General features: G+C 34.3%; 1 protein-coding gene across 1 annotated transcript; it reads right to left on the reverse strand.

Moving 5' to 3' along the window:
- Nucleotides 1-10597: 10597 nt before the first annotated feature.
- On the reverse strand, nt 10598-12566 carry LOC105965819 (sugar transport protein 1). Its single transcript, XM_012990371.2, has 3 exons — nt 12380-12566; nt 11942-12264; nt 10598-11841 (listed from the first exon to the last, which is right to left on the reverse strand). The coding sequence occupies exons 1-3, from the start codon at nt 12510-12512 to the stop codon at nt 10735-10737; spliced, it is 1563 nt and encodes a 520-aa protein (XP_012845825.2). The 5' UTR covers nt 12513-12566; the 3' UTR covers nt 10598-10734.
- Between the last annotated feature and the right edge of the window lie 1346 nt (nt 12567-13912).

Genomic DNA, 13912 nt, shown 5'->3' on the forward strand with positions numbered 1-13912 from the left:
CTTTTCCTCGGCGTCCTTGGCGATGAATGGGGCGTACAGGCATCCTCGCTCGAATAACCGAACGTATTCGGTCATGGTAAGATCCCCTTGGCGGAGCTCTAAGAATTCCTTGAGTTTGTTGGCCCGGACGTCCTTGGAAAAGTATTTCTCGAAGAACTGAACCTTGAATGCTTCCCATGACAAGTTCTCGAGTTCAATACCTTCCTTAGCTCCTTCCCACCAGTTCCGGGCTTCGTTGCGAAGTAGAAAGAGGGCACAGTGCACTCGTTCACGGTCATCCATTTGCATGTAATCAAAGATCACCTCCAAGGATTTGATCCACTCTTCGGCTACGACCGGGTCGGGATCACCGTGGAACTCGGAGGGCTTCATACGGAGGAAACGTTCGTATAGGCTTTGGGGGTTTGGCTGAGGCGTAGGTGGGGTGCGTTGGCTTTGAAGGAGTTGTTGGATCTGGTCGTGATGATTTTGCGCTTGTTCGCGGATGAGGTTTGAGAGACCGAGAATAATGTTAGCGGTGTCCGGGAGATTATTGGCGGTGGCGGTGTTCCGAGATGGTCTTCCTGCCATGTCTTAATGTGTGTTGCGAAAATTTTAGATCAATAATAAAAAAATGAAACATAAGTAAGCACATATTTACCGGACCGACTGAGTCTTTCTCGCTTCGAGGTTTCCGAATTCCGGTTCGATGCTCGTATAAAGTTTCTACAAATTTTGCTCTGATACCATGTCTGTGACACCCCCTAGTATACGTATAGCAAACCGAGAGGGTTTGCCATGCACGGAAGCTTTGAAGGTATTATTTAAGTATTTGGGTATATGGGGAATGGGTTTAGAAAACCGATTTCATATTATTACTATTTTCTTTGGGGTTCGGAATTTAAGGATGGAGACGGCTTCGAAAAAATGTTTCGGCGAAGTGATCTAGTGGGATGGTGGAGTATACGTCTAATTACCCAATAGTTTCGTAATATAGACTTCTATGTGGTGTCACCTTGAAAAAACATAGGAAAAGAGTTAAAGTCCATAATTAAAACTACATATTAATAAGTGGACCATAGTTTAACAAAAAGGGGCCCACACACTCGGAGCATTTAGTCTTCTCTACCACGGATAATAATACACATGAGCTACTATAGAAATAGTAATTGTCCTAAGGGCAATGTACACAAAAGATAGTACTACAAGCATTATAAGTAGATCCTCCATACGAACCAAAAACCCGGAATCGTCCTCTCGAAACGTCGACTAGTCCAATCCGGTGGAGTGAGTAGTACTAGTACCTGCAAACGGAGAATATCTATATGAGCTAACAAAGCTCAATAAGGTTATCGAAAGATACCAAGAATTTAAAAATATAGTCGTACTACATATACTATATAATAATAGCACAAACGCAATGACAATTGACACAATTTACATTTCTAGTACATATAGTTCATTAACTATAGAAACATAAGAAATCTTCATTTTATCGGATCCGATGAGAAATCAACTTCTTTACTTAGAACACGAGAAGATTATTCTGAGCCCGTTTTGGTGGAATCAAACCACCCAACTGTAGTATCTATGGTTGGAATACCGGCCCCCCGTATCCTTTCTCATCTTTTCTAAGTATTTCATTAATTCCCCAATTTATTTCATTTAATTACAAAATGGCACGGCCGAAGTATTAAGAATTTCGGTTGAGTACATAAAGTTATCAATATCCCACAATAGCCCATAAGAAATGTAAAAGTCACAAAACATCACAAATATCAATCAAGTGACAATTAAACACATATTTCACAAAAGACTAACCATGATCAAATTATGTATTCACACATATTCATCCAAGAATATAACACACACTTAATAAGGATCAACCTATCTTCTATCTTTCCTTAAGCTACCTAATTTCAATTAAATTCCAAGATCAAGGAAGCATATTAGTTTTGGAGGTTTCGGGTTTTCAGCACAACACCCCTGAACTTCTGAAAATTACAGTTCTGCCCCCAAAGTTCAAGATTCACACATGCAATATACCCTAAAGTTCAAAAATTCATACTTTCATGAAAATCGACCCTTAACTTAACTTAAATTCAGATTAATGCAGAAAACTCAGTTATAATTGATTTGATGCAAAATTTCCGAAAATTACATAATTCACCCTAGCTTCTCTAGATCTAGACATGCAAGACCTCTAAAATGCACAATTTCCCTTTTTTAGTAAAACCCCTTTAAAACTGAATATTACCCTTTACCAATTGCTGGAAAACAATCTGGAATTCTAATTGGAACCAATTCTCCGAAAATTACAGATTTACCCCAAAACTCTTTCAAATAACACATGCAACAATACTATGATTTCAAAATCCACTTTTTCAAGAAAAATTACCAAAAATCCGAAATCTCTATTCAAAAATATGCAGAAAATGAGATTAAGATTCTAGTTTATGCAACAACTTTGAAAATTCCATTTTCCACCCCAAAACTTTTAGATCCATACATGCAAGGCCACTAGGAGTTCAAAAATTTCCCTAAATCTGAAATTTCAGTTCAATGAATGCTAAAAAATCAATTCTTGAAACTGATATGAATCTGACTTCTCACAATTTGCAGATCTGACCCGAAAATATGCCGATTTACACATGCAACCCCAAAACTTTTCCAAATTCAATTTTTTTCACAATTTTTCGAAAGAACCGAAACATCTATGAAGGTAATCGACTCAAATCTACCATTTAAGACCCCTGATCATACATGCAATAACATGAATCATATGAACTAACGAAAAGGAACAAGTAAATATAAGAATTAACACAAAAACAAGAATTAGGGGTGTCTTTTAATTAATTTCGAAAATTTATCTTTTGTACTTGATACCTCCATTTGCAGCAAGGATTTCGATTCCTTACCTTAAAAAAAACAGAAAGGAAAAAGGCTAGATGAAAAGGGGAAGGTTCTTGGGAGCCTTCAAAGAAAAACCGAAAGTTAGAGGGGGAAAAACGAAGAAGAAAGAAGAGGTGGAAGAACTTGGAATGGCGGATTCTTACCTTCTTCAAGCTTGCAAATTCAGCCAAGCTACCTTAATGTGGAAAGACACCGTATAGATTTCTAGGTGAGAAGTGTTTTCATTTGTGAAGGGGCACCATGTATTTATAGTGTTCTTGGAGAATTCAAGAGCAAGGGTGAGATAGGGAATTCTCATTTTTGGTTTGGGGAATATCTTGCTGAATCGGGGGGTGGTTCGAGCTTGGAGGAGCTGCTATCAATGGTGGTTTCGGAGGAAAGAACAAGGGAGAAGAAGAGGGGCTTGGTGCAGCCGAAATGAGGGGGAGGGAGAGACTCTTGACCTTCTTATGGAGCATGCTAGAGGTGGAGTGTAGGAATGGTGTAGTAGGGGTTAGGCTAGGCTTTAGGATAATCATTTACTAAATTTCAAATTATTTAATAATCCACCCCTAATTACACACACACACATACACGGCACACACATACATATATATCTATATTATATATTATGATAATTCCTAATATGCATGCATAATTACCGAAACACATAGGCACATAAGGTCACGTAATAAATTTGATATCTAATGATTCGGATATCAATAATTCACGTATAGCCCTAATCTTTTTGGTAAAATCTAGCATTTACGTGACTAGAGGCTTTCACGGTTTAGAAATTATCGTGTTTTGAACCCGTGGGGTGTTACATTTATATTTTCATATTTATTTCTATAATTTTTTTCATTTGTCACTGCGGAACCTTGGGTGGTTAGCGGCGGCTAGGGTTTTGGTAGGAGGGCGCTTGGGGCAAAGAGCCATTGGCGGTTTGGTCTACAATTCAAAGCATTTTGCCGCTATGGCCTCTCTCTCTTTCTCTATCTCTCAATCTCTTAGTGTTTGTTGATTTTTGAGTGTTTTGATATTTCTTCATTTTTTGTTGATTTGCACTAAAATAATTTTTTTGTTTTGATTTTGCAATTGCAGCTTAATGAAAGCCATTGATCCTCTCCTTGAAGGTGTTAAATTTTTTTATTGAAGTTACATCTGTTTCAAGTTATAGTATTCAACAGATTGTATACATGACTGTACATTACTATATATTATTATACATTACTAGTTACATATAGTAACATGTAGTTACATATGCATATATTTGTGTATTTTCGATTTGTATTTTATTGGTTTTGAGGTGATTTATAACATAAATGTTAAAATTTGTAAATTTTTGTTCTTGAGGTTTATGAATTTCTTTTGTCTAATCCAGTATTCGTGTGTATATATAACTGATCGACTAAAAATATTGGGTAAAGAAAAAAGAACATAACTACGAATTACTATAGTTTACTACAGTTACGTATAGTTATTTTTCAGTTCAGTAAACATATTGATTTAAAAAAAAAAATTGAAAAAAAATAAAAAATAAAAAAAAAGAAAAAAATTAAAAAATAAAATATATAAATTAAACAATCAGGTTTAAAAAAAGGAAAAAAAAAAGAAAAAAGAAAAGAAAAATAGTAATAAATAAATCACTGAAAATGCTAAATGCAGGACTAGAAATACTGAATGCAGTTTGACCGAAAATTGAATATTATGGTTGTATAGTACCTTCGCCTCTCCAGTGGGGTATGTCAAATGATGATTTTGGCTTGAGTTTATCTCTAGTTTATTTGGTACCGACGGGTGAATATAAAATAGCCCTTCTTTTAATTGGTTGTGCATTAGAGATGTTTATAACTGAAAATTAGGAGTGATTGGGTTAGAAATAGGAGATGGTAGCCGAGTAGATAAAAATCTAAAATAATATTTAGGGGATAAAAATCTAAAATAATATTTAGGAGATAAAAAAACTAATAAAAAATTAGGGTAAATGGCAAATATGACCATGACAAGGACATTTTAATCAAAAAAAGGACATCTAACTTTTTTATCTTCCAAATAATTGCAGCTCATTCAAACTTATTTTGCAAATAAGCAAAACCCTTTTATATATACCAAAATTACCCTCAATACCTCAAAACCCGAATTCAACTCCAATTACATGATTTACACTCCAATTTAGCACAATTTCACTAACTAACCAATTTTGACCCTTATTCCGATTTTGACCAGCCACCGACGGAGACCGCAGGTCAGCCGTCGTTGACTTTTTCTTTTTCTTTTTTCAATTTTTTTTTTCTGAATTTTTTTTTCTGGCAGGTCAACCGCCTGCCTCCGACGTTGACTTTTTTTTAGTTATTTATTTATTTTTTTTGAAATCTTTATTTTTTTCAAATTTTTTCTTTCGGCAAGTCAACCGCCGTTGACTTTTTTTTTTTTTTTTTAATTTTGTTTTTCTTAAAAAAATTATTTTAATTAATTACTGTCTTGACTGCTAAATTACTGTCTTCAACAGTAATTTAACTGTCGATCACAATAATTTAACGATCTGAGTCATTAATATTACTGTCTCACGTGTTGACGTTTTTTTTTTTTTGTTTTTTTTTTTTATTGTTTCTTAAAAAAAATATTTTAATTAATATTACTGTCTTGACTTCTAAGTTATTGTCTAAAACAGTAATTTAACTATCAGAGGCAGTAATTTTACTGTATTAATTAATTTAATCGTCTTGACCTGCAATTTTGCCTTATTCGACCATAGTATTACTGTTTCCGTCCGTAATATTACCGTAGCATGCAATAATATTACTCTTTGGGGCAGTAATATGAGTAATATTACTGTTGGGACAGTAACTTTAGTAATATACTGTTTTGGTATCCAATATTACTATTTCAGACAATAATTTTGTTGTTAACACAATAATTTAGAAAGAAAAAAAAAATTAAGGTCGGAGATTGGCGGTCAACGACGGTTGACCGGACGGAAAATTCTTTCAGAAAAAAATAGTTTTAAAAAAAAGCCAAAAAAAAACGACGTTGGAGAACCGCCAGGTCAACGCGGGAATCTTGCTGGAAAAAAAAATTCAGGGTCAAAAAAAGAATTTTTTTTTTCAAAAAAATATTAAAATGGGGGTTAATGAGATATGTTTGTTCAAATCTAGGGTTAATGTGTAATTTGAGGAAGTTAGAGTATAATGGATGAAATTGATAGAAATGGGTATGGTTTTATTTGTAAGATTGTTTTTTTGTGTGGACCTATGTGCATTTAGTTCCTCTCATGTTGAATCAACGGCTCCTTCGACCCTACACCCGGTGATAAATACCGGGCGGGTCTTCTGCTGCCACGTGTTTTTTTTTTTTTTAAATACCCCTAAAGATATACGCTAGCCGGAAATATATTATATAGATACAAAAAAAAAAGGACAGGTGGCAGCAGAAGACGCACTCGATGTTTATCACTGGGTGTAGGGTCGAAAAAATCTTGAATCAACATAATTTGAATTTAGCACAATAACTTCCAACGGCAAGTTTGTTTGGATTCAAAATGAATTGTGTACAAATGCCAAATTTTATACATATTTGGAAAAGTCACAATTAACTTAAAAAACAAGGGCATATTACAAATAAACCCATCAATGGGTACTTATTCATAAAGAGATCCAGACAAAAATCTCCTTTACGAATAAGTCCACACATGGTCCAGATTTTTATAACCCCTCATACTTTAATATGCTCCAATTTCATCCTTAACTTAATTCAACTTCAATTTGACCCCAAATTTCACAAATTATTCAATTTTGACCCAAAACTTTTTTTTTCAAAATTTTTTTCCCGCCAGAATCCGGCGGTGAATTTTCCACTTTTTTTTTTTTTTTCTTTCTTCCGTATTCCGGCGTTGACTTTTTTAATTTTGTTTTCTTCTTTTTTTTTTCTGTAACTTTTTTTTTCCCCGTTTAAATAGCAATATTGCTGTGATTGACAGTAATATTAACTATATTACTGTTAAACACAGTAAAATTAACTAAACTATAGTTTAACACAGTAATATTTCTATATTAATCTCTAGCACATCTTATATATAAAAGAAATATATTTTGACCTATAACCCTCGACCTAAACCTATGGGTACTTTTGACAATTCATATCTTAGCAGTTTTTTCATACGGTTTCTCAATAAATAAATAAAATAAATAAAAATTGCCCTCTCATTTGTACAAAATTGAATACACGATGAATATATATAAAACATAAGCTTCCGTATTTCATGGTTACCAATAAAATGAATTACGATCATTCTTTAACCGATGCAGTAAAAACTAAACACACGATCTTTCTTTAACCTCTGCAACCACGATCTTCATGAGGGACACGATCTCATCTCAATTCTTCATTATCGTACAAATTTTATAGATTCCCTGTGAGATTCCATTGGCTTTTGACATCACTGCTTAAAAGTTAATTCCCTTCTTTATCTCCATTCTCAATATTCTTGCTTATCAATAGGTTCGAACACTTCTATTTCCCTACAAATCATTTATTGCCATATCTGATTTAGATTTATGTATTCTTTTCCCTTGCTCAAAATTGCTCTGTTATTTTTTTTATTTTGGTTTTGTAGATACGTATTTTGTTTAAGTTTGCTTACAACATATAGTTTGTGCTCAAAGGTTTCTAGAATTCGTATGTGTTTTGCTTTTTCGCATGTTTTTGTTGGTGGCGATAAATTAAATTATATGTGACCGTCCTCAAAGGTTTCTAGAATTCGTATGTGTTTATTTTATGGAGTTCTGTTTCCTTAATTTTTTTCTTTCCGCTGCGCTGCAGGTTAATTTTGTATTTCCCCTTTTTTCGAGCAATAACAACCGACATAGAACGAATTGCTCTTCTTCAATTTCTCTTCTCAACCGGTGCAACTTCTCTTCCCCACGTGTTCTCTCACCTTCCGAGGCACATCTCAGTTTCTCTCTACTGGCATTATTTCTCCATCATCGAAAATTTTGGTTTCTTTGTTGATTTTGATGTCCCTTCTTTTCAATAATTAATTTTCATTTTCTTTGATTTGAAGCAAGCGAGCACTAAGATTCGAGTGTTACAAGATTTGTGCTAAACAATGTATCTTTTCGTCTTATATCCTTAGAATAGCAACTTAGCGGAGAAAAATTATTTTTAGCTGTTGTATTATTGTAGCATGTAATTGTCTTATTCTTCTTCTTATAACAAACACTACAAAACCAAGTGGGCAAATTTTGTACGAGCTAGTCACAACAAAATTTAGAATAAAAAGAAAAATCAGAATATTTCAAGGATATTTTATATCTTTGATGAAGTAAAATGGGATCAAATATTTATCTCTCTTCTTCTTCATAAGTAACTAGATGTAATGTTACTTTTACTTATGTGTTCAAGACACATACTTCAAATTAAGTACTCGTTTCTTGAAAATGAAGCAATAATAATTTATTCGGTGTCTTCTAGACACATTTTCATTATGAAATATTTGGCTTGTGTCCTCAAGGCACATAGCAATAACATAAATATTTTGTGATAACACAATAATTTTGTTGTTAACACAATAATTTAGAAAGAAAAAAAAATTAAGGTCGGAGATTGGCGGTCAACGACGGTTGACCGGACGGAAATTTTTTTCAGAAAAAAAGAGTTTAAAAAAAAAAGCCAAAAAAAATAACGACGTTGGAGAACCGCCAGGTCAACGCAGGAATCTTGCTGGAAAAAAAAATTCAGGGTCAAAAATATTTTAATATTATTCAATAATTTTTTTTATTATAATTTTTATTGTCATGTATTTAAATAATTATTTTCTTCCGTTTTGCAATGGCACCCGTGCAGCGCACGGGTATGGTCATTAGTTAATATTAACACAACAAAACTCATTATTATTGTGTAATAAAGTAATATTACAATGTTGACCGTTCAACATATGTAAACATAATAAAAAAAACCAAAAGAATTAATATTAGTGTGAGTGACAGTAATATTACTATAGCAACAGTAATATTACCGTCAACCACAGTAATATTACAATAATAGACAGTAATATTATTACGTTACTCCGTGAATAACTCAAACAAACAAAAAATCCAAACAAAATAATAATATTGATGTGGTTGACAACAATATTACTATAACAACAATAATATTACCGTCAACCACAGTAATATTATTGTGTTTACAGTAATATTACAATAATAGACAGTAATATTATTACGTTACTCCGTGAATAACTCAAACAAAACAAAAATCCCCAAAAAAAATAATATTGATGTTGTTGATAGTAATATTATTGCATTTACAGTTATTTTACTGTCAACGACAGTAATATAATTACGTTGACTTGTCAACAAATCAAAGAAAATAAAAAAAATAATAAAAAATAAAAAATAATAATATTACATTAATTTACTACCAACGGCAGCACAATTACATAAATGTAATGTCAACGGCAGTACAATTACATTAATTAACTATCATTGACAGTATAATTACGTTAATTTACTGTCAGTAACAGCACAATTACGGTCAACGTTTAGCGGCGGACGTGGAAAAAAAAAAAAAAAAACTTAAAAAAACACTAAAAAAATTCAACGGCGGAAACCGGCGAAAAAATCCGGAAGAAAAGAAAAAATAAAAAAGTCACCGCCGGAAACCAGCGAAAAAATCCGGAATAAAAGAAAAAGTTGAAAAGTCAATGCCGGAATCCGGAGGCAAAAAAAAAAATTTGAAAAAAAAAATTTGGGTCAAAATTGAGTAATTTCTTAAATTTGGGGTCAAATTGAGATTAAATTGAATTTTTGTTGATAGAATTGATAAATTGGGGTACAATTAAGAATTGGGTATAAATGGTTGAGGGTAATATTGGGATATACATGAATGTTTCCTTTAGTCATAATAAATATTAAAGGGATAGGCTTCTTGTAGGGGTGAAAATTGGAATGAAATTTCCGAATTCCGCCAATTCCGATCCGAAAATATCCAAATTTGGAACCGCATTTTTCTTTCCGATTTCCGAAGTTCCGATTTCCGATTCTTCCGAATTTAATTGGAACGGAATTGGAATGATATTTAAAATTTTCGGAAATTCCGATTTCCAATATGATTTTAGTTCCGAATATTTTAATGGTTTTTCGAAATATATAATGTAGTTTTATGATATATTTTGTAATTTCATAATAGAACTTATGTTATATTTTATATGGAAAATATAAATAACGAAGGATCAAGTAAATTAAAACATTATATTTAAAAATTAATTGGTATAAGAAACTTTGTGTTGCATTTTTACTTATAAGAAAATCTATGTTTCAAATTTTTAATTTGTTGTTCCTACATGTATTTTTATTATTGCGTTTTCTCGAATTCTCTTTTGGATTTTCTTGCAAAATTTCAAAAAAGATAGAAAAATATTGTGAAAACTAATGTAATTTCCGAATTTGGAGCATAAATTATAAATTAATGTAATTTCCGAAATTTCCGAAATTCCGCTGATTCCGAGGCATTCCGAAATTTGGAACCCATTTTTTACTTCCGAAAAAAATTGGAAATTTTCCGAAAAAGCTATTTCCGATCCATTCCGTCCGATTTTCACCACTACTTATTGGTGAAAGAGATATATCACCTAGAATAATAAACATGCTTGGTTGGGGACTTTTGCATAAAACCCCAAAAAACAAAACATGAAAAAATGTCATATATTGAAGAATAAAAATATATATATATATATTGAGAAACGATAATATGTTTCGTTCCTCCTCCAACTAATTAAACTATCTACGTCTAAATATTTATATACAAAAGCAGGAATTAGCAATAATAGAAAAATAAAACGCAAGAGTACGTTCCCTAGATATATCAAACTCGGTCTCTCAATTTGCTCATGGCGATGGCCTTATTGACAGGGTCATTTGGCTCATTCATAAACCTCTTCCAGAACCAATGGCTCCTCCAGACCTGCGTCATCTCCTCGATCGGAATATTCTTTGTCTCCGGCATGAAGAAATAGCAGAACAATGTCATCACCGCCACGAAGAATGCAAAGAATATGAATAGACCGTACTTCATTGAGCAGAGCATTGTGAGGAAGCATTGCCCGACTATGAATGTGAAGGCCATGTTGACGGCCACCGTTATGCTCTGTGCAGCCGACCTGACCTCGAGAGGGAATATCTCGCTCGGGTACAGCCACCCCAGCGGTCCCCACGACCACGCGAACCCCATTACGTACACGCATATGCACACGACCACCACAGCGGCGAACCAAAAGGGTATATCCGTCACGTTTCCCGACACCCCGAATCTCCACCCGATTAGCCCCGCTATGAGTGACTGGAAAATGAACATTTGCACGCCGCCTTCGAGGAAGAGGCTCCTCCTCCCCCACCGATCGGATCCATAGATTGACACTCCGGTGGCAAACATGTTGACAACGCCGGTGATCACTGACGAGATAAGTGAGGCGTCCGAACCGAAACCGAGGCTCTGGAAGAGCACTGGAGCGTAGAACATGATGACGTTGATTCCGGTGAACTGCTGGAAGAAAGGGATGAGAATGGACATGGCAAGTTGGGGTCTGTAGCACTTTGTTCCAAAAAGATTCCTCCACGGACTCTCCACGAGGTCTGCTTCGTTCTTGGCCGCCAGCATGTCGTTGAATTCGGCGTCCACGTCATCAACGCCACGTATGCGCTTCAGAAGGGCTTTGGCTTCAATCTCCCTCCCTCTTTGGACCATGGAGTTGGGTGTGTCGGAGAGGAAGAAGGAAGCGATGAGGATTATCACGGCGGGGACTCCGGCAAGGCCCAAGCTCAGGCGCCACCCCCAGCCGCCGCTAATCTTGGCCGTCCCGAAGTTGATCAAATTGGCGCATAGTATCCCAATTGTGATCATCAACTGGAAACAAATGTTGAACCTTCCACGGTAGTTGTACGGAGACATCTCGGAAAGATACAAAGGCACCGACTGCACACGTTAATTCAAGAAATTAATTGGGTTTAGTAAATTAAATATCATGCATAACCATATTTAAAAACAGAGAAAAATAAATAAAAAAATAAAATACCTGATTAGCAAAGCCAATGCCGATGCCAAGTAGAATACGGCCCAAGATGAGCATGGATAGATGGACAGCACCGGCGTTGAGGGCGGCGCCGAACAAGAAGATAAATCCGGCCATCATCATGGATATACGACGGCCGAATTTCTTGGTGACCTCCCCCGCGGCTAAGGAGGCGAAGAGGGCAGCCAAGTACAAGGAGGATGTGAACAATTGGAGTGTAGGGCTGTTAAACTTGCAGTACTGGTTGGTCGACGTGATCGATTGTTGCCTCTCGTAAACGTCGGGGAAGAACTTTTCCAAGAAAGGCGCCATAGAAGTCACCCCACCTAATAATTCAAGAAAGACAGATTGGTGTCAAAATAATTCATAAGAATATATCATATATATATAGATAGATAGTAATTCATAAGGATTATAAGTAGGAGGTATATATATACGTACCAGATATACCAAGATCGTAGCCAAAAATCAAACCACCGGCGGCTCCGGCCAAAACAGTTAGGAGAACATAGGGTGTGAGTTTGCCGGGGTACGAAGGTGGAGGACTTCTTCCGTCAAACGAAACACCACCCATTGAAACTAATTAAAACTAGATCAAGAGAGAGAGAAAAGAGGGGCGATATATGTATACGATATATCAAATTAATTAAATTATGCTATGAGAATAACTGGGCAGTTGTATATATAGGGAGAGAGTAGTTGTATTTAGTTTAGGATAGGAGTCTCTCTTGCATGCATGCGCTTAATATATTATACTAATTAAAATATATTTTTAGTTATCCTATTATAAATCCATTAGTAATTATGGGATCGTTAAAGTAAAACCAGTAGATATTAGTTAGATATAAATCCAATACTCTTTATAAATCCAGTACTCTTTTTATGGATTTACTATTTAGAATGGGATTATTAGGGAAGGGTAAATGAGAATTAGGCACATGATAAGGGCACTTAATTAAAAGAGGGACATTCAACATTTTTGTCTTTTAAATAAATTCGCCCATTCAAACTTATTTGTAAATAAGGAAATTTGTTTCCGGCCGGTCAACTGCCGTTGACCGCCGGGTCTCCGGCGTTGACTTTTTTTTTTCTTTTTTTTTAATTTTTTCTTAAAAAAAATATTTTAATTAATATTACTGTCTTAGCTGCTAAATTATTGTCTCCCGCAGTTATTTGACTGTCGTAATAACTGCCGGAGAAAGTAATTTAACTGTTAATTGACCTTTTTTATTTTTTTTTCCTTCAAAAATATTTTACTTATATTACTGTATTCGTTGCTAAATTACTGTCTCCAACAGTTATTTAACTGTCGGAGACAGTAATTTAACTGTTAATTGACTTTTTTATTCTTAAAACAATATTTTTAATTAATATTACTGTATTCGTTGCTAAATTACTGTCTCCAGCAGTTATTTAACTGTCGGAGGCAGTAATTTAACTGTTAATTGACTTTTTTATTCTTCAAAAAAATATTTTTAATTAATATTACTGTATTCCTTGCTAAATTACTGTCTCCAGCAGTTATTTAACTATCGGAGACAGTAATTTAACTGTTAATTGACTCTTTTTTTTTCTTAAAAGAAATTATTTTAATTACTATTATTGCATTGGATGCTAAATTACTGTCTCCAACAGTAATTTAACTGTCTTAGACAATAATATTAATAATATTACTGTTCGGGAAAATGATATTCATAATATTACTGTCTCAAACAGTAATATTAATGTCTGAGACAGTAATTTAGTAGTCAAGACAGTAATATTAATTAAAATATTTTTTTTCTAAGAAAAACAAATTAAAAAAAAAAAGTCAACGCCGGAGACCGGAAACAAGCTAAAATGGACATAAAGTCAAACGGAGACCAGAAGAAGTCTCGGACAGTCGTCCTAGAATTACACTGCAGAATCGGATGGCCATCCGGTTTTGCAAAAAGAGTCAGAGAGTCTCAGAAAATGAGACGGTCTTCCGAAAGT

This window comes from Erythranthe guttata, chromosome 12 (genome assembly GCF_056151865.1).
Source record: "Erythranthe guttata isolate IM_541 chromosome 12, IM_541, whole genome shotgun sequence".
Taxonomy (NCBI): domain Eukaryota; kingdom Viridiplantae; phylum Streptophyta; class Magnoliopsida; order Lamiales; family Phrymaceae; genus Erythranthe; species Erythranthe guttata.

What these genes read in the sequence shown, in the direction of transcription:
- LOC105965819 (XM_012990371.2), bottom strand. Translation starts at nt 12,512, where the DNA reads ATGGGTGGTGTTTCGTTTGACGGAAGAAGTCCTCCACCTTCGTACCCC. An exon ending in CTACGATCTTGGTATATCTG is followed by an intron (nt 12,265 to 12,379) that starts GTACGTATATAT and finishes TTGAATTATTAG; the next exon opens with GTGGGGTGACTTCTATGGCG. An exon ending in GCATTGGCTTTGCTAATCAG is followed by an intron (nt 11,842 to 11,941) that starts GTATTTTATTTT and finishes TAACGTGTGCAG; the next exon opens with TCGGTGCCTTTGTATCTTTC.